The sequence below is a fragment of the Chiloscyllium plagiosum genome, unplaced genomic scaffold (genome assembly GCF_037043375.1).
Source record: "Chiloscyllium plagiosum isolate Xiang-an unplaced genomic scaffold, Cpla_swu_hap1 HiC_scaffold_19, whole genome shotgun sequence".
Lineage (NCBI taxonomy): Eukaryota > Metazoa > Chordata > Chondrichthyes > Orectolobiformes > Hemiscylliidae > Chiloscyllium > Chiloscyllium plagiosum.
Window position 1 is genome coordinate 67,322,431 of NW_028270157.1, and position 26,121 is coordinate 67,348,551.

Genomic DNA, 26,121 nt, shown 5'->3' on the forward strand with positions numbered 1-26,121 from the left:
AAGCAAATCCTGCTCATCGTTGACTCCCTGAATACTGGAAATTGTCTTTCAATCTCCATTTCACAAAATCTCTTCATAATCATGAGGAATGCTGTTGAATTTCCTTTTACATTCCTCGACTACAATGTAAATAGTCTTAAGGTATTCCAAAATCTTTGGAATGATCGCAAATTCCCCGTCTTTGGCAACATCCTGCTGTACAGTCCTTGGGTTTTAACTCTAACAATGGGCCTCATACTGCATTCCTTGGTCTATCCAGTTTACAAGCTTATCCTTACGTTTCCTCTTATATAAGATTAATATACAGTGAATAAAGTTTAACAGTCTGCAATTCTGATAAATCAAACAGCATGCAAGTGTTAAATTTATCCATTTGATCCAATTTATCCACAGTTTAATGATTAACATTAACCCATCAGATCTCCTCTCTAAACTATACAGTAAGGTCCCAATTCTGTGCTAAGTTAGATTGATTGGACAGACTTGATAGTACTGCAGTAGGTTTTGTGAGGTGAAAGCTGGTTTGAATTATTGGGGGACGTCGGGGGGGTGGGGGGCGGGTGTGGAGCTGACTGTAAGCGTGCCTTCAGTTGTCAGGTAAAGGGAGGATTTTTCCTAACTGTCTACTTTCATCATCAAGGTGATGTATAAGTTGAGAGCGATCTGAGGTGTTGGAGCATGATTACTGACCATTAGATGCACATCCCTGTACAGGCTCAAATAACTGCAGCAGCCTTTCCTCTACCAAACTGTTGAGGAAATTGTCTGGGCAAGAGAACTGGAGACAAATAATGGAGAGGATGTACCGATGGAGGGAGAAGTTCATATTTTGATTTGCAGCAAGATCTGATGTAAACTAAATCATTTCTTTATGTTCCCATTCGAAGCAAAAAACAATTTGACTGTCCAAGTTTGGAGAAGGTAACACTTGTAGTATTTGAATTTACAAAGAAAGTCTGTTTAGTAATCAGTTGGATAATTTGTCAGTGTAATGAGATCTAATTAGCCAATTTGTTTATATGTTCTCTCTTCTTTTACATGTGCTTAACATTTCATTCAAATAGTGAGGGTTGCACTTATTGAACAATTTGAACTTGTAAAATTATGATTTTACATAATTAATTGTGCATCATCCTAATTTTTCAGACAGCAGGCATGCATTTATCTGCAGGATGCATCTATTTTCCAATTAATATGATTTTAATTTTCACATACAAGTTGGGTCCAAGAGTATACATGCATAAAGTGTTTCCTGCTGCAACTGTATGTCCCTTGTACACACTGAATACTCAGTCTTTCATGCGCACCTGTATTAAACTGTATGGGCGGCATGGTGGCTCAGTGGTTAGCACTGCTGCCTCACAGCACCAGGGACCTGCCTCTGTCTGTGTGAAGTTTGCACATTCTCCCCATGTCTGTGTGGGGTTTCCTCAGGGTGCTCCGGTTTCCTCCCTTAATCCAAAGATGTGCAGATTAGGTGAATTGGCCATGCTAGTTGCCCATTGTGTTAGGTGCATTAGTCAGGGGTAAATATAGAGAAGAGGAATAGGTCTGGGTGGGTTACTCTTTGGAGGGTCAGTGTGGATTTGTGCCTGTTTCCATAATGTAGGGAATCTAGTCTAAAAACTCAAATACTGTAGATTCCTTTAGGAAATGTATTAAACACACTTTATAAATATATAAACATTTGGTTTAATCTATTTTGCTCATTACAAACAATTCTAATCTCTATTATTGTGTACCTTTATGGGTAAAGGCTCTTCTGTTGATGTTACTTTAAGTCAAACAAACCACATGGAACCAAGATACCTCTCTGGTCCCTACTACGTTCACTAGTTATAGCTGAGGCAATGTTGGAATTGCTTTAAAGTGGTTTCCATTCTCTTGTGCTTGAAAGACAACCAAACGAGTGAATCAAAGTGCTTGCAATTTATTAGTCAGTGATGGTTGCCAGAAATTGATTCCATTGATGATTGACTGTAGTTCCCTACACAGTTGAAATGTCTGATGTGATTCAATATCTGAGTTCATACATAAAATTGTGAACACAAGTGAGGTCTGCAATAGCAGCCTCAGACTTGAGGAGATGACCAAGAAAAAATAATGATAATTAAATGCTAGCATTTTATTTAGGTGTACTTAGATATTCCACTGTCGGGTCTTCATGGGTTTTAGTCCCAAGCTTGGACCCCATTGTGAGCTGGGTCAGCTAGGATTGTTAGTGTAGTTCACCTCTATATCCCTGAGCTAGATATTGTAGATTATCTGTGTGTGAAATAAACTCTCCTGAAAAGAAAACTCTCATTTTAATTTGCATGAAATGTCATCATGTCAGTAGACAGAATGACTTTCTGGATGAGCTGCCATATGATCTTTTTACGCAAAGAGTGTGTGTGTGTTTTTTTTGTGGGGCTAAAGAGTCTGCTTCTGCTGCTAGTTTATATGTTTCATGATTGTCTCATCACTGTCCCCTACTCAAACAGTGGCAAAAAGATAATGTCATTTGACTAGTAATTCAGAGACCCAGGCTAATGCTGTTAAGACCTGAGTTCGAATCACCACGACAGGCACATGTGGAATTTAAAAATCAATTAATTCAACCTAGAGTTGTTGACCATGAAACCACTATTGATTGTCATAAACAACCATCTGTTTCACTAATGGCCTTCAGAGAAGGAAATTGACTGTCCATCCCTGGTCTGGCCTACATGTTAGATCCAATGCCCTCTGAAATAATTTGGCAAACATTTCACTCAAGGGCAACAGGGAATGATACAAATACTGGTCTTGCCAGTGATATCCACACCCTATGAAAGTCTTGCAAAAATGCACACTGCAGCTACAATGTGAAGGATGGAATGAGTGATCAAGGTTTTGATACATACTGTGTCAAGAGGTTTTAGCAAAAATAAACCCATCCTAAAGTTTGATTGGTAAAGACATTGTTTGATATGGTTCTAAGCCGTAAGGAGAAGATGTTTGCAAGTTCCTGTCCCAAAATTGTCAGAGATCTGGGAGCAGTTCTCTTACCTACCTTTGTGTCAGGCAGAGAGGTTTGACTTGGGGAAGAGTGGGGGAAATTAATTTTAAAAAGGGTCTGTGGGAATGGGAATATTATGGGCGTGATCATGAAACTGTGGGAATATCATGATTTATAATTTATCTACATAGTTAGCGCACATTTATCTGCATGGATAACTGAAGTTATTTTTGAAAAAGCCCTGCAAGTTGTGGTCCATTCTCAAGAAATTGCTCCTTTTCTATATTTCAGTTACTATATTGGCCGTCGGGCAACCATTGTAATTGCTGAGCCCGAAATGCTGAAACAGATTCTGGTAAAGGACTTCAGCAACTTTGTCAACAGAATGGTATGTAGTCTTAATCCATCCACATTGTAAACTTACAAGTTGTGTGTGTGTAGTATTGTTCAGAATTTAAAACCTGCTTTGAATGGGAGATTGGTATTCATTCCTGTACGTGCATTGGGCTGGTAATATCAGAAATCACTCTCTAGGGCACGTTTAATAAGTTGGAATATAGCATCACCACTGAGCAGCTTGTCGCTGTGTTCATGGTGCAGGCTGACTGCAGTTCTTGTTTAATTAGCTGAGTAAGTGTAGCTGAAGCGCTGTTTACTTGATAGCCTAGAGGATGCAGATCTAACTGAAATTAAATGACTTCCTTCACAGCTTGTAAGGCATTTGCGGATGTTCCCAAATGTATTTACCACAACTTCTTTGTCTCTTTGTATCAATCTGCAGAATGAAATTTAGAAAGGGGTGCAAATAGTCTTTGCTCATAGCACAAAACAGGATGCAGGTATTTTAGCACCATCTTTGGTTTCTTTCCCAATCTTTTCCGTAGATTTCCAATTGCAGATGTTTTCACCATTTTTCACTGTGGCCAATGAGGAGTTTCACCGCTAAAGTTCTAAAGATGAACTTTCAAAGGAAGAAAATTAAGTTTGATTAAAATGATTAATTATGTACTACAGGAATTTTTATTGTTACATATGGATGCAAGGCTCTGAAAGGATTGTTTCTGAGGAGTGCCTGAATCCCACCCAATGTGATTCCATGTAGACCATCATAGTGAGTGGGCACTGCAAGGCATGATTACGATAAGAGAAATCAAAGGCCGCAAAAGCAATTTAAACTGAGTCACAGACTTTAGGATGTTTTAAAGTCAGATAATGGGGCAAATGAGAAACCTAAGCAGACAAGTCTAATGGCAAGTTAGGAGACTCCTGAAAAGGTGGGAGATTCACTGTTTAGCACTGCAGGAAAGGTGAGAAGAAGTAATTAAGCTGCAGACAGTTGAACTCATCTAAGAAAAAAACTGTATAGCAACAGGAATTAATAGTAGCGCCACAGACAGCATGAATTACCTGGGGAAATCCATTAAAGGAATGGGATTAATCTTATGGAGCTGTGAAGCATGGAGCGGTTATGAGAATAGGAATTAGCTTTGAGATTTGCAGGCAGCAGGACTCCGGTATTACTATCATTACGGAAAAGGGACAAATTTGTCACAGCCAAAATTAGCAGAATTCAGATTAAAAGGTGGGGATTGTCCACAATACACATAAAAGGGAGGATCCACCTGTTTCACTCTCAGAAGGCACGAGTCCTTAGAAGATCAGCCTGGACCTTGGCATGACTAATCCAGTGACATTTTCATTATGTCACCATCACCCTAGATTCCTGTAATTGATGCAGATAAATCCACTGTGCAAGAAATAAGGATGAAGACAAAGAAACAGCTCTTCCTGCTTTGGATCTTTGTGTAAACTCACAGTCCAGATGAGAAATTAGTCATTTTGCTTATCTCTCTGCAACCCCTAATACTACTTGCCTTCAACTGCAATATTCATGTTGCTTGTGTACTTTTGCATTTATAGTCCAAAAGTTACATTTTTCTGAACCTTCACCTTGATTAAGAATGTCCTGTGAGTTTCTTGCTGTCTCCAAAATACTTCTAACTCCAGGACATCTGGCAATCTGATGCATTGCAATACTTCACTGGCTTAACTCCTCACCATGATTTTTCCATGCAGTGACAGCTTTCAATACATCATGTTCCTGAGGTATAGACACAGGAGTGGGTCCAATCTGCTCTGCCATTCAATATGAACGTGGCTGATCATCCAATTCAGGACCTTGTTTCCACTTTCTCTCCACACCCTTTTAGCCCTGAGAACTTATTTTAACTCTGTCTTGAAGACAGCTAATGTTTTGGCCTCAACCACTTTCCGTTACAGTTTACCACTCTCTGAGTGAAGAAATTCCTCCTCATCTCAATCCTAAATGGCTGACCCAGTATCCTTAGACTGTGACCCCTTGTTTTGGATTCCCCAGCCATAGAGATCATCCTTCATGCATTTGCTCTGCCTAGTCCTGTTAGAATTTTATAAATTTCTGTGAGATCCCTTTCAACTTCCTGACTGTTCCAGCCTCTATTCATATGTCAGCATGGTGCTGGAAAAGCACAGCAAGTCAGGCAGCATCCGAGGAGCAGAAGAATTGACGTTTCGGGCATAAGCCCTTCATCGGGATTCCTGATGAATCCAGCCCATTCCTGATGAAGGGCTCATGCCCGAAACGTCGATTCCCCTGCTCCTCGGATGCTGCCTGACCTGCTGTGCTTTTCCAGCACCACACTCTCGTCTCTGATCCCCAGCATCTGCAGTCCTCACTTTCTCCTTCTATTCAATCTTGCCATCTCAGGAATCAGTCTGGTAAACCTTCCTTACACTTCCGTAGCTAGCATAACCTCTCTCAAATAAGGAGACCAAAACTGCAGACAATACCAGGCTGCTATACAATTGCAGCAAGATATCCCTGCTCCTGTACTCAAATTCTCTCACTATGAAGGTGACATACCCTTTTCCTTTTTCACTCCCTGCTGCACCTGGATACTTATAAAAAGCTAATGACAGTAATGTGACCATGAGGCTCTTAGATTATCATTAAAAAAACTCCAACTTGTTTGCTGGTTTTGTTTTTAGGGAAAGGAGTGTTTTTACTTGGTTTCATTTTTATGTGATTCTAACCCCACACCAGAGCGGGTGACCCTTAACTTTTTTCTGATGTAGATGAATGAGAACTGCAGTGGGATCAGTACACGACTCAGCATTTCAAGAAGGATCAGTTATGCTTTCTCAGGTTGTTTTGGGTTGTTGACACACCTATGGCTGAAGAACATGTCAAATATGTAGAATAATTTTAAAACCCCATCCTGTTAGAATTGCTATGTGGTAAAATTTAACCTAACCTCTTTGGCAGTTTCATTTGAACATCCATAGAATAGGGTCTGATGTTTCTTCAGGCTTTCAAGGTCAGATGGATTTTGGAACATAGAGGAAACTGATCTGAAAGTCATCTGCCTTCAAAATGGAATGTATTAGGGCACTATTATTGAACATCCAATAACTTATTAACCAATATTCTCAACACTCTAAACCATCAACTTCTGAATTGTAAGTAAACACAGTCTGCACTACCGCAATTATGCACTGTCACACACTCTCTCTTGTGTGCATTGCACCTTGGATTAAATAAAGACTGTATGCGGCTAGCATTGGTTTCAAGTGCTGTCAAAATATTCATTTCAAGTGAAGCAGGAATATTGAAGTGAGTCAGTGGGCAGTACCCTCACTCTTGCAGTCTGGATTTGAGTACAAGTGTGCACGTCCAATAACAGGTGAACCAGGATAACACTCCATAAGATCCATCCTAATTAAGCAACCAGTCAACACTGATTTCTTGCGACTGGGCAACTGACAACTATGGAATTAAACCCTATCAGGAACCCACAATTTCAAGAGAGATGCTGCTGCTCTTAAAAATAGTCTCAATAATCCTTAGATGCTTAGTTGACAATAAATTATTCTTCTGTTTTTCAGAAACTGTCTTTTGCCAACAAGCCGCTGAGTGACAGCCTTTTGTTCCTACAAGATGGAGATTGGAAAAATGTCCGCAGTGTATTGACACCAACTTTCAGCAGCGCAAAGATGAGAGAGGTAAGACCCAGTCAATGCTTTAGATATGGCAGTATTTCCATTAATGCATTTATTTTTAGAAATTCATCCCACTTCAGTTTCTTTTTCCAGTTTTTGTGTTTTGGTCTGAAGTTGTGTATTCATTTAGGTGACATTAATGTGAGAAATTTGAATATTTCCCTTTTCAGAGAGTATGGTAGCACTGTGACATTGCAGTCTAATGACACGGACTAATAAAATGTAGAACATTACAGGACAGGAATCTGCCCTTCGGCCCACATGTTGTGCTAAACATGATGCTAAACTAAACTAATCTCTTCTGCCCGCCCTTGGTCCATGACCTTCCATTCTTGCATATTCATGTGCTTCTCTAAAAGTCCCTTAAACGCCCCTAACATATCTACCTCCTCCACCACCCCTGGCAACACATTCCAGACTCCTACCACTCTCTGTGCAAAAAAACTTGCCCCTCCCATCTCCTTTGAACTTTCCCCATATCAGCTTAAATGCATGTCCCCTAGTATAGGACATTTCAACTCAGGGTTAAAAAAAAATTCTAACCATCAACCCTATCTATGCCTCTCATAATTTTATAGATTTTTATCAAGCCTCCCCTCAGTCTCCGCCACTCCAAAGAAAATTCCAGCCTCGGGCAGACTGTCTGTGTGGAGTTTGCACATCCACTCCGTGTCTGCATGGGGTTCCTCCGGGTGCTCCGGTTTCCTCCCACAGTCCAAAGATGTGCAGGTCAAGTGAATTGGCCATGCTAAATTGCCCATAGTGTTAGGTGCATTAGTCAGAGGGAAACGGGTCTGGGTGGGTTACTCTTCGGAGGGTTGGTGTTTATTTGTTGGGCCAAATGGCCTGTTTCCACATGGTAGGGAGTCTAATCTTAAAAAAAACCCCAAGTTTTTCTGGCCTTTCCTTATAGTTCATACCCTCTAATCCAGGCAGTATCCTTGAAAATACTTATGCACCCTCTCCAAAACCTCCACATTCTTCTTGTAATGTGGCGTCCAAAATTGAACGGTATACTCTAAATGTGACTGAACCAAAGTCTTACAAAGTTCCAACATGATATCCTGATTCTTGTTCTCAATTCCCCGTCCAATAAAGGCAAACATGCCATTTGCCTTCTTTACCATCCTATCTACTTGCATGATCTCTTTTAGGGAGCTATGGACTTGAATTGCAAGATCCCTGTGTATATTAATGCTGCTCAGGGTCCTGTCATTAACTGTATAACTTTTCCTTAACATTTGATCTGCCAAACTGCAGCACCTCATACTTACTTGGTTTAAACTCCATCTGCCATATCTTCGTCCGTATCTGCAACTGATCTATATCCTGCTGTATCCTTTAACAACTTTCTACACTATCCACAACTCCACCGATCTTTGGATCATCTGCAAACTTACTAACCCACCCATCTACATTTTCATCCAAGACATTTGTATGTATCAGTAGTTTTATATATATATATATAGTTAAGAGAATCTTGCTGAATCCTGTCTTGGTAGTTTGAAAATTTTAATTCATTTAAAAAACATCTGGAAATAGAAAGCTGCTGTTAGTAAATGTCACCATCAAGCTATTGGATTATTAACATTAACAGTAAAGTTTATTATCATTGTCTCAATCACATACCAAGTGTGACAAATGTAGTTTCCTTTTACTTTGCAAGTGTTTCAATTTAACAGCTCAGTTTTATGGCTTAATAAAATAAAAAGCATTCATTTATAGCGCAACTATTGCTCAAAGTTATTTAAATAAAATGTGTTAAATTTATTAGCTAAAATATGGATGTGAAAAGGAAGTAAGGATAAAAGTTACGTGTCAATATGAAATGAGATCAGTTGCTGGCCTGGCTTGCTTGATGAAGTATAGGGGATTGTAACTTAAGTCACAATCAGTAGCTCTGATTGTTTCTGTACTTGAGTGTTGGAGTTTGCGTCTCCATAGACGGTCTGCACTTATAAGAGGACCTAAGATAGTGAGAAAGCTCCTTTGTTTCACATTTGTAACATTATGGGCTGTGGCTCATGGTAACTCCTGGTTCAGTACAACAGTCTTCTTGCTGTTCATTTAGTCTCGCTCTCTTACCCTGTTGAGAAGCAGTTGCTGTTTCGAGATATTTAGATGGTCCTCCTCTAAATATGTTTTTAGCTAGGTTGCACTGCAATCAAACAAAACATCAAAGAATGTTAAACTTGCTGAATTATTATTTCTCAAAACATAGTAAATTATGCTGGAATTCTTGTGATGTTCTTTCTTCCTCCTGACTACTATCAGAAGCTTTGAATCTTCACACCTTAAAGAGACAATCCTGGAATCTTCGACTTATTTATTAATATTTTACAATTGACTCATAAGATAGCTTAGACTAATTGTCTGCAGTTGAATCTACAAGCAAATTCATGTGGCTTTCGGGAGACATTTTATTAGATCCTTAAAATTCCATTTAAAAACAGAGAAAATTTCTTGACAAAATCTATGATAGAACATCTTTTAAGGAAGGAAACTTATTGATTTTATCCAAATTGGCTTTTATGTGACTTGAACCTGACAGAAACATGGTTAAATCTTAATACCCATAGTAAGCCACTTAGTTAGATAGGGGATACATAATAATTGATAGTCTTGTTAGAAATATTCAGATCTTAACAATGAATTAAAGAAATCAATGTCTGCGTCAAGTGCTTCTGGATCTGGTAGATGACAGTTAGTTTGCAGAGCAAAGGTTCATATAAAGCCCAACAATCTTGGTCTCAGAAGTATGTCCCTTTTTCAGTTTGGAGAGAGATTGCTGATTACAACACTGAACACTCTGCTGTCTTCCGAAACAATCTTAAAAGTACAGTGAAACATCACATTATTAGATTACATACAAACTATGCCAACATTGTTTCAAGACTCCATGCAAAATTGTGATTGATGCTGTATAGGCATCCTTTTTGGATACAAGATATCACAAACTCCTTTGAGTTGAATAGACAGTTACTTGAATAGCGTGACAAGACAGTGCTAGTAACTGCGTTAGTTTGCAAGCTCTAAAATTAACCTGAGCCCAAAAGCAAGAATTAGCCATATCCAACTTTAAGGCAGCTAATCGCATGGTGTTTAGGTAGTTCTCCACAACATGGCTGAGCAGCCTACGTTATTCACAATCAAACAAAATAGCTGCAAAAACCAAGGTCAGTTATTCTGAAATTTCTTGTGGTTCCCCTCCTGTCTCTTGAACAGTACAAAAGCTTTGAATCTTCACACGTTGTGGCTTTGTTCACGTTAAATTGGACGTTACCGTGCCAAGAGAGAAGATGCTAAAAGTGTAAGTGGTAAAGCCACAAATCTTTCTATTGAAAGTATTTATGAAGCAATTTGTAACAATAGTAGTGAAAGAATTATTTGTTAGTCCTTATGAATACATAAATAATTATCATGCCCTACCTTAGATGCATATTGTTCTTCTCAGGTATATGTATCTATAAGTAGCACGGAGGAAGCACATCTTTCCTTCTGTATAGCACATGAACTATTAAAACAAATTCAGTGAATAATCTGAATTTACAGCAAAGAAAGTGCTTTTGTATTTTAACAAAAAACATGCTGACAGTACTGACCGGGCTGTGCACATCGGAACAAATTTAAACATAGGATATTTGCTTAGAACTTGTCTCCAACCAAAGAAACGTGTCCTCCAAAATAATTTTGCTGTTTTGTTTTTACTGTTTTATTTTCAGGCTATTTTTAAGTTCAGGATAAAGAGCTGGATTTTACAGGCACTGTGGTCCTTACAACCTAAACAGTAGGGAGGAGTCACTCACCACTTCCATTCTTGTATGAATCATAGTGGTAGGGGTAGGATAGTTATTAAAGCTTATTGCCACTTAAGGAGTAAACCACCACCAATATCAGAAAATCTCAGCTTCTACTCCAATCTGGACCTACTTAGTTGGTACCAACAGGACACTATAATGGCTTGAAATGTGACTCCTCCTGCTTGTTTATGCATGGGTATTGATTCTTTATGTATGGGTATGGTTAATGAGTGAGGACAGATAATCCTGATGTTCTCCATTATTAATTAGACCATCAACTTGGGGATGGAGTTGAAGAATTAAAACTTTGATGGATATTGGTGGGTTTTTAACACTAGGAAAACCATACCCCGGCACCAGAGTTGATTATCTGGATTTTGTGATTGATGTTACTTTCCACACTACCATTGACCAGTCTATTTTAAAGGGAAGTCTTAGATTTCTTTTGTGCGTTTTAGGATCGCAGGACTTCTAAGGCACTCTGCATGGAATTGAGTACTTTTGATGTGTAGTCTCTATTGCAAATAAGGAAAAATGGCTGCCTATTTTCACACAGCAAGGTGTCAAAAACAACAATGAGATGACTGCAGAGTAATCTGATTTCTGTCATTCGAGAAATTAATTTTCTCCAGGCTGTTGGGAGAATTTCCCTGCACTTGCTTTAGATTGTGCAACACTCCCTTTGCACTCTGAAACAAAAGCAGAAATTGTTGACGAAACTCAGCAGATCCAGCAGCATCTGTGTGAAAGCTGAGTTAATGTTCTGAGTATGGTGACTCTGCATCAGAACTGATAGCAACTAGGAAAAGGTGATATTTATGCTGAAGATGGGGTTGGGAGTAGGGGGAAAGGGAGATGGGAATGAAAAGGTGAAGTTGGATCCCAGAGCGAGAGATATATGAAAGAGGGAGAAAAATGAGGATATACTCTGTACTGGACTAGCTTATCAATAGAACTCTGAAGAGTTAAGAGAACCTCAGTCAGAAAACCCAGATTTCAAAATTCTGAAGAGAAAAGGACAATAGTGGGGAAGTGTAGTTACCTGGATTTCTCAAAAACATGCACTTTTTCAAAATGGTATTTAATATACTCACTCTGTCATTTATAGTAACAGCATATTTTACACTTGCTGTTCAGCCGGATGCCTTCCATCATAGCTTTTCACAGCATGACTGCAGTTACTTTATTATTCACTGAACTCGCCTGGCTGTATTTCACTGAGCCTAGAGTAATTTTTTTTTAACTGTCATTTGATAAATGTCTTCTTTTGCACAACTGCAGTGAAGGTTACCAATTTCATTTACATGGCTTGGCAGCAGTGATAGGACAATGAAGCTATCACCTTTTTTGTCATCTTGTGGGGAAAAGAAACTCCATGTTAAAATCTGCCTGCCATTTAACGCTTGCCATCTATTAAAGAGATGAAGGACACAGGAGTCATTACGAGAAGCAACATTTCTCACTCCTGTGTCAGAGGGGATTAACATTTTTATATAGAAGCAGTTCATATTAAAATCCTTTGGAAGGAAAATATAGAGAGACTTGTCACATTATCCACGCAGACTGTGCTTATGTCAGGGTTTCAGCATCGAGGCAGCCAGCAGTCTCCTGGCAACCAAGTGGAACTAGCTGGTCAGTTATTCATTTGCAGCCTGCCATTCCCAGACTGCATATATAAAAATGTTGTGTGGAAGCCAGCTTGTGAGTCTGGGAAAGAAATTGTTGTAGCTTTTCGCAAGTGTTCAAGATAATCCAAATAAATAAAAGGTGTTTATTACATGGGAATGCCATGCTGGCAGTAACTCCAACTGCAGGCCTTACTTGTTATGAAAGTAGTCATTTGCCTTCCACACAATGACGGGTAAATAATGTATCATAAACTGACATAATGGGCCAGAGCTAAGCAAAATAAGATCCTGCCATTTTTCATTGTTTCAGAGCAACACAAGGTTGGAGGTGTTTGAGAAACAGCCCTTAAGCTGGCTAGCTTCTGAATCCCTCTGCTGTTGACCCATGTATGGCATATTCAAGTTGTTAGTTTCCTACATTCATTTATACATTTGTACAATTTTGATTTGAAAATATGGTAGAGGAAGAGTATTGGTTTGTCCTTAAGCCTTACTGTTTTATATCATGCTTCGAAGTAAGTGGTGGTCTGTTGAATATGTATGTTTGGTTCCCTCTGCCCTTTGCAACGTAATTCCCCACCCACCTTTGGATCATTGCCAATAATGTCTTTGCCACCAGAATATAAACAGAAATACCTATGGCAAGTTTGCTCACCTTTCCCCCCTTCGAGGTCAAAGTAAGATGTCAACAGTAGAAAAGGATTGACTGTGTGAACAAGAGCAGGTAGTATTTAAAGGCTTCTGCATACTATTTCTGTCTTGATCAAAACCATGAAGAAGCAATAAATTCATCTTATTGCTGTTTGTGAAATATTACTAATGCTGCATTTCCCAGCTGTCAATGGACACAGTTCTCCAAAATTGCCTTTATGTTGGACCGTTAATTTAACACAGTGCTGCAAAGTACTTCATAAAGGTGACCAGATAGCAAGCATTATTAGGACAAGAGCCAGAGGTGTGGCCAAAGTCATGATGAATTGAAGAGTTTTTGAAAAGATGTTTGACAGATGGTACGAGATGTAAAGTGGAGAGGTTGAGGGAGTGGGGAGGGTTGGTGAGGGATAGAATGAGCTCTTCAGTGGATGAGAATAATAGGGCTGAAGGTTTCATAGCAGAAGGGGAATACAAAGGATATCAAAAAGCATGAGGGATCAAGGAGGTTGTGGAGCTGGGAGAGGAGAGGTAAAGGTGTCAAATTAAGAAGTTATTCATGACCTCAAGGATTTTTAAGTGAATTCATTGGTGGATGTGGAATCAGTGAAGGATAGTAGTAACAGTTTGTAAGACCATACGGACTAGAATATGGAACAGGAAAATTTAGACAAGTTCATCTTGGAAGGGCATAGCCTAGGAAGTGAGCAAGGAGGGCCAAAGCTTGGAACTGTGAAGGGACTTGCATTTGGAAACAAATATAGAATTCTGGTCTCCCTCCTATAGGAAAGACATTGTGAAACTTGAAAGGGTTCAGAAAAGATTTACAAGGATGTTGCCAGGGTTGGAGGGTTTGAGCTACGTGGAGAGGCTGAATAGGCTAGGGCTGTTTTCCCTGGAGCGTTGAAGGATGAGGTGTGACCTTATAGAGGTTTATAAAACCATGAGGGGCATGGATAGGGTGAATAGACAGGGTCTTTTCCCTGGGGTGGGGGAGCCCAAAACTAAAGGGCATAGGTTTAAGGTGAGAGGGGAAAAAATTAAAAAGGATCTAAGGGGTAACAATTTCACACAGAGGATGGTGCATGTATGGAATGAACTGCTGAAGGAAGTGGTGAAGGCTGGTAACATTACAACATTTAAAAGGCATTTGGATGGGTATCTGAATAGGAAGGGTTAAGAAGGATTTGGGCCAAATGCTGGCAAATGGGACTAGATTTATTTTGGATATCTAGTCAGCATGGACGAGTTGGACCTAAGGGTCTGTTCCTGTGCTGTACATCTCTATGACTATGACTCTAAAAGGTAGATGTAAGTCTGGAGGTGGAGGTATGTAATCTTGATAGTGGCTTGGTTGAAGATAAGGTTTGGAATGTAGTTTAGAATTGAACAAAGTCTGAGGACTGTGCATTGTCAGGCACAGTCTGACTGGGCTATCAGAAAAAGAATGTGATTGAGACATGACTATGGTGTGGAGTTTATTTTTAGTGAGAACAGTAGCATTTGAGATGAACACTTCAGTACAGTTAAATAAATAAATCACCACCGTGTTGCTTCAACAGATGACTTAAGTGTGTTCATGTAGTGTTAATTGAATGAAATATATTAAATAATTTATGCAGTTGATGTTCCAGTGTGTCTGGCAGTACACAGATCTGGTAGTGTTAATGTGCTATTTGGGTATAATGATTAAATCTAGTGTCATTCATAGATTGTTGTACATTTTGAAAGCAGGATTGCTTTGTACATCTTGAAATCCAGAAACAAGTTCACATTGCCTAAGATCATTTCAGTGGTTAATACAGGAGGTCTGAGCAAACGAGAGCATGTTATGAAACTGATCCCAGTATACTAACTCTCATAGAGTCATAGAGATGTACAGCATGGAAATAGACCCTTCGGTCCAACCTCTCCATGCCGACCAGATATCCCAACTCAATCTAGTCCCACCTGCCATCACTCTACCCATATCCCTCCAAACCCTTCCTATTCATATACCCATCCAAATGCCTCTGAAATGTTGCAATTGTACCAGCCTCCACCACTTCCTCTGGCAGCTCATTCCGTACACGTACCACCCTCTGTGTGAAAACGTTGCCCCGTAGATCTCTTTTATATCTTTCCTCTCTCACTCTAAACCTATGCCCTCTAGTTCTGGACTCCCCCACCCCAGGGAAGAGACTTTGCCTATTTACCCTATCCATGCCCCTCATAATTTTGTAAACTTCTACAGGGTCACCCCTCAGCCTCCGACGCTCCAGGGTTAACAGCCCCAACCTGCTCAGCCTCTCCCTATAGCTCAAATCCTCCAACCCTGGCAACATCCTTGTAAATCTTTTCTGAACCCTTTCAAGTTTCACAACATCTTTCCGATAGGAAGGAGACTAGAATTGCATGCAATATTCCAACAGTGGCCTAACTGATGTCCTGTACAGCTGCAATATGACCTCCCAACACCTGTACTCAATACTCTGACCAATAAAGGAAAGCATAGCAAATGCCTTCTTCACTAACCTATCTACCTGCGACTCCACTTTCAAGGAGCTATGAACCTGCACTCCAAGGTCTCTTTGTTCACCAACACTCCCAAGGACCTTACCGTTAAGTGTATAAGTCCTGCTAAGATTTGCTTTTCCAAAATGCAGTACCTCACATTTATCTGAATTAAACTCCATCTGCCACTTCTCAGCCCATTGGCCCATCTGGTCAAATCCTGTTGTAATCTGAGGTAACCTTGTTCGCTGTCCACTACACCTCCAATTTTGGTGTCATCTGCAAACTTACTAACTGTACCTCTTATGCTCGCATCCAAATCATTTACGTAAATGACAAAAAGTACAGTACCCAGCACCGATCCTTGTGGCACTCCACTGGTCACAGGCCTCCAGTCTGAAAAACAACCCTCCACCACCACCCTCTGTCTTCTACCTTTGAGCCAGTTCGGTATCCAAATGGCTAGTTCTCCCTGTTAGATCTCCCGTGAGATCTAACCTTGCTAATCAGTGTCCCATGGGGAACCTTGTCGAACGCCTTACTGAAGTCCATATAGATCCACATCTACCACTCTGCCCTCATAAATATTCTTTGTTACTTCCTCAAAAAACTCTATCAAGTTTGTGAGACATGATTTCCCATGCACAAAGCCATGTTGACTATCCCTAATCAGTCCTTGCCTTTCCAAATACATGTACATCCTATCTCTCAGAATTCCCTCCAACAACGTGCCCACCACCGACGTCAGGTTCACTGGTCTATAGTTCCCTGGCTTGTCCTTACCACCCTTCTTAAACAGTGGCATCAGAATTCCCTCAGTGGCTTCCCTCAGAATTCTAGGGTACACCTGATCAGGTCCTGGGGATTTATCCACCTTTACCAGTTTCAAGACATCCAGCACTTGCCCCTCTGTAAAATGGACATTTTGCAAGATGTCACCATCTATTTCCCTACAGTCTATATCTTCCATATCCTATTCCACAGTAAATTCTGATGCAAAATACTCATTTAGTATCTCCCCCATTTTCTGCGGCTCCACACAAAGGCCGCCTTGCTGATCTTTGAGGGGCCCAATTCTCTCCCTGGTTACCCTTTTGTCCTTAATGTATTTGAAAAAACTCTTTGGATTCTCCTTAATTCTATTTGCCCAAGCTATGTCATGTCCCCTTTTTGCCCTCCTGATTTCCCTCTTAAGTGTAAATCTCATTAACTTCTTCTCACCCTCTCCTCACTGATCCATGTTGGCTGTTAGTCCAGCAATGCTACAATTTAAAAACACTCATCCACCTTTTTAAAATCCCTTCATGGCCTTGCCTTTCCCTGATACTATAATTTCCTACAGTTCTTTTGAATGTTTGCACTCAAGTTCTTGTCGGAATCGTGTCAGCCACAGGGAAGCAATTTTGGACATGAGAGTGAAGGAACTTTAGAAATGATTGGGAATGGCTGCTCACTATGTTTCCACCCCTAAGCTACCCCAGAGGCAGGTGAGACTGACAGTCCACACAGTAGAATGCTCAGAGGCCTATGTAGAGTGGACATGGAGAATATGTCTCCACTAGTAGGAGAAGCTGGGACCTGAAGCCATAGTCTAAGAGTGAAGGAACAACCCTTTAACACTGAGATGAGGAGAAAATGCTTCAGCCAAACTATAGTGAATCTGTGGAACTCATTACCGCAGAGGGCTGTGGAGGCCAAGTCATTGAGTTTTTTTTAAGACAGAGATAAGTAGGTGCTTAATTAGGAAGGGGATCAAGGGTTATGGGAGCAGGCAGGAGAATGGGGTTGAGAAGCATGTCAACCGTAATTGAATGGTGGAGCATACTCATTGACTGAATGACCTAATTATGTTCCATCTCTTATGTTCTTATTACCCTCTTCTAAATCTGGCCTCTTGTCCATTCCCAATTATAATTGCATGACTGTCCATGGCTATGCCTTCCTTTGGCTTAACCCAAGTTCTGTAATTCCCTCCCTCCACCTATTCATTGTTCAACCTTCCCCTCCTCCTTCGGAGTCACAGTCATAGGATATGGTGTAGGCCATTTAAGATAGAGATGAGGAAATACTTCTTCACTCAGGCTGGTTAAGTTGTAGAGGCTGGTTCAGAGGTTGTAGAGGCTGGTTCACTGAGCATATTCAAGAAACAGCTTGATAAATTATTAGGTAGTAAAGGCATTAAGGGATGTGCTGAGCAGGTCATAATATATTGTTGAGATAGAGGATCAACCATGATCATACTGAATGACGGAACAGGCTTGAAACCTACTCCTGCTCCTAGTTTCTACAACTTCTAAGACACCCTTAAAATGTCCCTCTTTGTCCAAGCTTTTGCACATCCGCCATTGTATTTCCCGATATGGTTCAGTGTCATACTTTGTTTTGAATATTCCACCATGTTATATCCCTTAATAAGTCCTTGTTGTGAGTGATGAGAACCACTGGGATTGAGTTTAAAGTGAAAAAATGTCAAGGGATTACTTGGTTTTCATTGAATATTTGTAAATACGATAAATGCAGCAACTGAAGTGCTCAAGACTAATAGATCATTTCCAGGTAGCTGTTATTGGTGTCAGGTCATCCCTAGCCTTACTGATGGAATTTCATAGAATCATTGAATCCTTACCCTGTGAAAACAGGCCATTTGGCCCAACAAGTCCACACCAACCCTCCGAAGAGTAACCCACCCAGACCCATTGCCTTACCTTATTAATCTACTTTTCCCCAAACTGCTGCATCTAGCCTACACATCCCTGAACACCACGGGCAATTTAGCATGGCCAGTTCATCTAACCAGCACATCTTTGGACTGTGCTGGTTAGAAAACCTGTGCACTCAGTAGAAATCCACACAGACACAGGGAGAATGTGCAAACTCCACACAGTCGCTCGAGGCTGGAATTGAACCCGGGTCCCTAGCGCTGTGAGGCAGCAGCTTAAAAATGTGTTGCTGGAAAAGCGCAGCAGGTCAGGCAGCATCAAAGGAACAGGATTAGATTAGATTAGATTACTTACAGTGTGGAAACAGGCCCTTCGGCCCAACAAGTCCACACCGACCCGCCGAAGCGTAACCCAGCCATTCCCGTACATTTACCCCTTTAACTAACACTATGGACAATTTAGCATGGCCAATTCACCTGACGTGCACATCTTTGGACTGTGGGAGGAAACCGGAGCACCCGGAGGAAACCCACGCAGACACGGGGAGAATGTGCAAACTCCATATGTTAAATTGCCCGTAGTGTTAGCTAAGGGGTAAATGTAGGGGTATGGGTGGGTTGCGCTTCGGCGGGTCGGTGTGGACTTGTTGGGCCGAAGGGCCTGTTTTCACACTGTAATGTAATCTAATCTAATCCACACAGTCAGTCGCCTGAGTCGGGAATTGAACCCGAGTCTCTGGCGCTGTGAGGCAGAAGTGGTAACCACTGTGCCGCCCAGAATTTGTGCCAGATTGAAGTGCAGTGATAGCAGACACGAAGGAATAATAAGAGTACAGTTGACCACAAGTCAGTTAATAGTACAGTACACAAGATCATGTGGCCATTTATCCTTAAACCCTGGCTGTACCCACATAATTCTGCAATATTTTCCTCCTTCAGTTATTCATTCAGATTCCTGGTCAACATGTAGTGGAAATAACATTGGAATATTTACCATCATAACCCATATTCACAGCTACAACCAAACATGTATGCTGCCTCAGCAAATGGGACTCCTTTGGGGCTGGTCGGCTCAGATGGCTGGATGAGTGGTATGAATCAAACTGGAGCATTTTGGTTTGATCCCGGTTCTGGCTGAGATAAATTTGGGACCCGCCACTTTGCTCTAACTCTGGTAGAGGTTGTGATAATGTGGGTTGGGCCTACCTTTGGTCAGAGACCCAAGAAGGTGGGGACGATACTTTGGCTCAGTGGTAAGCACTATTGCCTCCCAGCACCAGGGACCCAGAATCAAGCCTTGGGTGACTGTGTGAACTTCTCATGTTCACCCTGTGTCTGTATGGTTTTCTACTGGGTGCTCCAGTTTCCTCCCACAGTCCAAAGATGTGCCAGTTAGGTTGATTGGCCATGGGAAATTGCCCTTCATGTGCACAGATGTGTAGGTTAGGTGGATTAACCATGGGAGATGCTGGGTTATGGGAATAGGGTTGGGAGGGAATGGGTCTGGGTGGGATACTCTTCAGAGGTTGGTGTCGTCTAGTTGGTCCTAATGGCTTCCTTCCGCACTACAGGGAAAATATGATTCCAAGAAGAAAAGCGATTTGTTTAATTTCCTTTTGAATGCTACTATGGAATGTTTTACTATCCTGTTAGACATTACACCCCAAATCCTGACCATTCATGTATTAGAAAGAGGTTTTGTCTCATGTCAGCTGTCATTCTTCTGTTATAGAATATAATCCCTACAGTGTGAAAACAGACTATTTGGCCCAACAAGTCCACATCGAATCTCCAGAGTAACACACCCAGACCCATTCTCCTACCCTGTTACTCTAGCTTTACCCCTGACTGATGCACCGAACTTATACATCCCTGGACAATATTAGCAATTTAGCATGGCTAATTTATGTAGCCTGCACATCTTTGAACTGTGGGAGGAAACCGGAGAACCCAAAGAAAACCCATGCAATCACAGGGAGAATGTGCAAACCCCACACAGTTGCTCGAGGCTGGAATCAAACCCAGATCCCTAGTTCTGTGAGGCAGCATTGCTAACTGCTGAGCCACCATGCCACCCATTAATCACCTTGAACTAATCTCTCTGCTTATTGACCCCTCAGCAACTGCAGATATTTTATGATAAAAAGAAAATGGGTAGAGTATTTTTGTGTGCTCTGAATAACATTCTGTGATGACTGCTCACACTGCAGTTGGAACTCAGACCAGGTGCTATGTGGTAAGAGTGTGAGCATGTGTGCAGTGAATGTCTGCTGGAAGAAGTTAATTATGACTTCAGTCAGAATGTAATGTTAATTTGTCACTAACGCTGCATTTTGAAGCTCGGAGTTCCAGCTTCAGCCATTTATTAATCACACACTTTGGAACTCATGCTCAGCTTTGGAAAGTCTTGAATATTTTGGTTTTTGCTGGAACCATCTGGTGTTAACCAACAGGAAGAACTCCGCACCCCCATTTGTCCTCACCTCACCATGCTCCTTAAAAGAATCATGGATCACTTTCATGTATTGTTAATCAATTTCAAATTGATGATTAATTGTTTTGCATTGATTTGCACAACTCTTGAATGCTTTCTTTTAACATTATTTAAATCTCTGGGGAATCATGTCGCAGATGCTGAAAGAATTGGTGCTAATTTTAATGTTTCTACATAGTGCACCTGTATTGGAAAGTAAATGATCTATTCGGCAACACCCTCTGTTTGTTCTGTGATTAATTAACATGACTTTATCCATTAATTTAAAATTGTTTGGCTGTATATATCAATATGACATTGTACTTTTTGAAGAAAGAGCAGACCCCACACTACCCTTCCAAACAACCATTGCGTGCTAGGAGAATACATCAGTAACTTGAATGGGTCGCAATATTTTCCATCCATACCCATATTCTGAAACAACAGACCTAGCTTTGTTTGACTTGTCATAATTCACTGGGTCAGCACACTGGAAATCAAGGCCCACTATTCCCAGAGTGATCACAAATGTGAAAAGATTTAATCAGTATATCCAAAGTCGTCAATTTACCTGACCGACAAACCCAGGTTGAATAAAACAGTTGTTGGTTTTCTGAACTTCATGAGAAAATAGCTGTTTAACTGATGCCTGATGAGAAACATGAATTGCTACCATATCACTCTCTATAACTAAAACCTATATCTTTTTATGAGCAGACACAGTAAGAGATAGGCAAGGTGCAAATAATGCAGGTGGGAAAGAAACAAAGAGTCATAGAAACAGAGTTCTGATAGCTGTCCGCAGTCAGGAGAAAAAAATCCTCTTGATAGAGCCTAGTTTCTAAGAAAAATTGCAATTCCAGTTCTCTTCACTAAAGTGGACAAATGAGTACTAGGTATCTGTGCAAACATAAAGGTTAAATTGGAAACTGATGAGTTTCATTTACATGTATACACACATCACCATAAATCCATATATATCTCAACTTCAACTGGTACAGTAACATCCATACCCTATTTCCCTACTGTGTGTATTTGGGATTTCATATGATTGGAATCATAATAGAAAACAGAAGATTCCAAAATACACCTAGCTTTGGTAATGTTCTTCAGAATTAATTCATTACTGTTGAAGATTTATTATTTCCCACAACTTTAAAATGATATGCTTCCTTCTTACCCTCAGTGCTGGAAAAGTGCACTTATTGTGTTTGCCCCCTTCTCTCACCACAACTCTTCTCTTGTGCCGTTCTCCTTTCAATAAAATGTTCAGTGTATTGGCAGGCTTGCCAGGAAGTTTACATGCGAAGTCAAATGCTATGGAGGAGCCCAGGAGCAATGCCACAATGTTTTAGCTTCCACTGTAGCATAAGCACACGACTCAGCATGTGGAAGCTCAGAATCTAACACATAGGGTTGCCATGTCATCAGAGCCCCACCAGTATTCATTGGTGGTAATGGGATAACAGTTGAAGTCTTGACAGCCATGAGGTCAGAATGGTGGAAAATGGCTGGAGTAATTTGTGTCAAGGAGGGGAGTTAACATGCAGGGTTTGGAGCTGAAAATGTGTTGCTGGAAAAGCGCAGCAGGTCAGGCAGCATCCAGGGAACAGGAGAATCGATGTTTCGGGCATAAGCCCTTCTTCAGGAAAGGGTTTGGAGTCATATGCCATTGTATCATGTAGCTCCTCATGTCGAGGTCCATTGAGAGGCTTCTGAGTGGGAGGAGGGGCTGGCTGATAGTGTTGAGAGTGCAACTGGCAGAGCAGCCCTTCAGACTGTCAGTGCCCACCTGCCTTTGGTATGGTCCACTCAGGAACCAGGTCCCTCCAGGAAAGGGGAAAAACTGGGAGGGACTGAAGTTTAAGCATACGGGATATTAGCAGCAGCTGCAGCAGCCTCCTGGATATGTGGAAGGCTTTTCTGTGTGGGGAAGTGGCAGAAGGTTGCAGAAAGGACACCAAGGAAAGCAAGGTACCTTCTACCTAGGGGTTACAGACAAAGCCTGAGCTGCATCCACATATTGGGGCAACTGTGCTCGCCCAATGATGGTGCTGGTGAAGGCACCGTGAGCCTTAATTTCTGTGTCTCAGGTTTATTCAGAGGCTTTCCTAAAGACATACATCAGCCACACATCATTGCATCAAGGCCATGTCTCATGTCTTCCTCAGGAGGGCCAGCCAATTCTTAACCTATTGCACTGATTCGAACTGCTAGTCTGACAGAGCCAGGACATTCCGCACCATCGCTGGTGCCCAAAGTGCAAAGTTTTCTGGGCTTCATAGCAGCTGTGATGCTTATAAACTCAGACACTCCCAGATGCTAGATCCTGTCTCTCCCAGTGTGCCTTCAAGATTGGATTCTTGGCAACAATGGCTAATCCATGATAGAATGAATACTGACTCCAAAGAGGGACCTTTGGCCAGAGGCAGAAGAAATGTAGTAGAGGTAAAAACAATGACTGCAGATGCTGGAAACCAGATTCTGGATCAGTGGTGCTGGAAGAGCACAGCAATTCAGGCAGCATCCGAGGACAGGCAAATTGCTGTGCTCTTCCAGCACCACTGATCCAGAAGAAGAAATGTAGTGCCTGCCATATGGTGACCTCTGCCACTGTCGAGGTTGCGCTTGAGTGAGATTCAGGTGCCTGGCTCATTTTGGTGGGGCACATCAGTCTGACGCAGTGAGGGTCTCTGGGTCATGGTGATCTGCTATGCTTTTCTCAACTTGGGGAGAAACGGGAGGCTTAGCCTCATGAGATTATAATGGAGTGCAAGGCAACCATGGACAAAGAGGCTGATGTTGAAGCTGATGACCGGTTGCAGCTAGCTGTTTGGTGAGTGCTTTGATAGAGGTGCAAGGAAGGCTCAAGAGATAGTATTACATTCCCAATTCTGACGACTCTTCCCATACATCCTTCCAAGCAAACGAGGTGCCCCATGGGCCTTTGCTGCTGCTTTGGGTACAAGTCTAGACTCCTTAGCCTAATGCCAACTGGTCCCTCTGGACAGTCGAAAGAATGGCCGTATTCACCATGATCCCTTTCAAACAACCTTTGAGTGAGTTGTGATTCTCCAGTACTTAGAGCATAGAAAAGTACAGCCCTTGGCCCATGAGGTTTAATCCTAATGTAAAATATAGTAACTTAACCTACCCACCCCTCAACTCACTGCTATCCATGTGCATGTCCAGCAGTTGCTTAAATGTCCCCAATGACTCTGCTTCTACCACCACAGCTGGCAACGCATTCCATGCACTTCTCCAGCTCCTCCAGTAATAAATGGAAATGTCTTAAGTCTGGTGAACTCCTTGCTTCCATCAAGACTTCACACACTCACCTTGCATATTTGAGCAGTGAAAGAATTTCCTCTCAACTTCAAGAATGGTACAATTGTAATCATTTTCAAGAAGCGAGAGAAAATATGCTGTGGAAACAATGAAGGTACGAAGCTGTTGTCCACAGCAGAGAAAATCCTGACCTCCATTTCCCCAAATTGCCTACTTTCTATTGTTGATTCGAGAAGTATTCTAATCCTGTAGTTCCTTCATCATAATATGAAAACTGTATTGACTGAAAGATCTGAAACAAACCCCCTTAAAGTCTGGACCATGGTGAAGCAAGACTTTGTGACAGTCCCCCTGCTGCTTCCAATCTACCACGTAGCAAGTATGTACCTCATCAAAGATAACTGCTATCTGGTGTCAGTATTGAATGCTGTCTAGATGGCAAGTGTTTTTAATCTCAATCATCTCCATGTTAAAATTAAACTGACCACCATAAGTACACATGAACTCAAGTTGCAGATATTTCTCTCAGTACCCCAGATTTGCAAGCCACTCTCAACCTCTTCATTCTACATCCAAAAACTCAGCCTATCCCTGAAGTTTGCTAAAAAGACATTATGTGTCAACCCACATTTGGTCAGCTAAATATTCCTCTTGCTGTGTATGTTGAAGGAGAGACTCCAGAATATGTTGAGCACTCTCCAATCTTGGCAGTCACCTGTCTCCTAAAAGGCCACCATTGATGAGATGATCCAACACGTTATTAGCAGTGTCAGTACAGCCTTCTTGAAAACATGATGGTGAGTGTTTGACAACAAGGAACCCTGTAAGTCAACAAACATTCTTGTGTATGGAGAAGTTCTTAACAATGAGGCAGAGCAGTGGCTGACAGGGAAAGTAAACGAAGCACGTCCTGCATTCTGAACCCCTCTATCTCCTGGGAATTCTTGCCTCATGTATCCAAGGATTTCTGGATCAAAAACTGCTATGTTCAGTCACATGAAGGCCTCTGGCAGAATTGTACATCTGAGTAGTTGTCACCTTTGAACCAAAGGACCCTCACAGTGACCGTTCTTTCAGAGGGACTCCCAATAATAACTAGAGAAAATAATTCAAATATTCATTGCAAAAAGACACAAGCAATTACCCCAATCATTCCTATTTAATATTCTACTCCTTATGCTTGATTCCCTCCATAGTGTCATTCCTCTCAAACTCTGTAACATCTTGCAGTCATATGTTACGACCCAGTTGGAAAAATGTGCTGATTTTCACGCCCCACTTCTCCCAGGGTCACCATGAGGCTAATGATCTAAGGAAAGCACGCAAAGTCCCCGAGTTACTAGTCTGTTGGAGTCAAGTGACCAGAAAAGACTGAGGAGGTTCCTGTACATAAAGTATTTTCTGATGAACTTGTTCAGAGAATTACACACCTCTGGAGCAGGTGGGACTTGGACCCAGGCCTCCTGGCTAAGAGGGAGCGATTCACACCACAAGAGCCCTGTTCCTGTACTTAACAAGAGCTACTATTTATTAAAATTAAGCCATTACTAATCACTAGTAATTCATTACGAATTATCAACAATATGGCTGTACTATAGTAAAATTCTATCCCCTTTTTAAAATCTCTCAGTACTCATACAAACACAAACAAAACAAAATGGTTTTACAGATGGAGAGTGAAAAAACTGGGAAACACTGTTCAATAGCACCAAGCCACAGGTTTGCTGGGATGGTCCAATTACTTGCCAGGACTGACTATTCTTCAGTCTTCTTTCTCCAGGACTTTTTTCTTTTTTCTTCGGAGGAATAGCAATAGGTATAATCACCACAACATCTTTTAGTTTCTGCTCAAAGGTAACAGTTTGCAACAACTGGTGGGAGAAAATATTTGCTTTCTCAGGCTTCACGTATGTTTTACTGCAGAGAGACACGTCACCTGCGCTTCCATCAGATCAAAGGTTTCTTCCTGTATTGTTCATACCCACATGCTATATGGTGTGTGGAACCATTTGGAGTGTTGCCAGTAGGCTGATGATCTTTAACACTCACGAGTGTCACAATTGCACAAGCCAATCAGCTATTTGTGGATGGCCAAATCTCACTCTATAACA

General features: G+C 41.3%; 1 protein-coding gene across 1 annotated transcript in view; it reads left to right on the forward strand.

The window, feature by feature from the left end:
• tbxas1 (thromboxane A synthase 1 (platelet)) overlaps nucleotides 1-26,121 on the forward strand; it is a 238,952-nt gene that overhangs the window by 110,970 nt on the left and 101,861 nt on the right. The window contains exons 5-6 of the mRNA XM_087997508.1: nucleotides 3,272-3,368; nucleotides 6,905-7,021. Of these exons, the coding sequence (XP_087853634.1) occupies nucleotides 3,272-3,368; nucleotides 6,905-7,021 (214 nt within the window). The remainder of the gene's footprint in view (nucleotides 1-3,271; nucleotides 3,369-6,904; nucleotides 7,022-26,121) is intronic.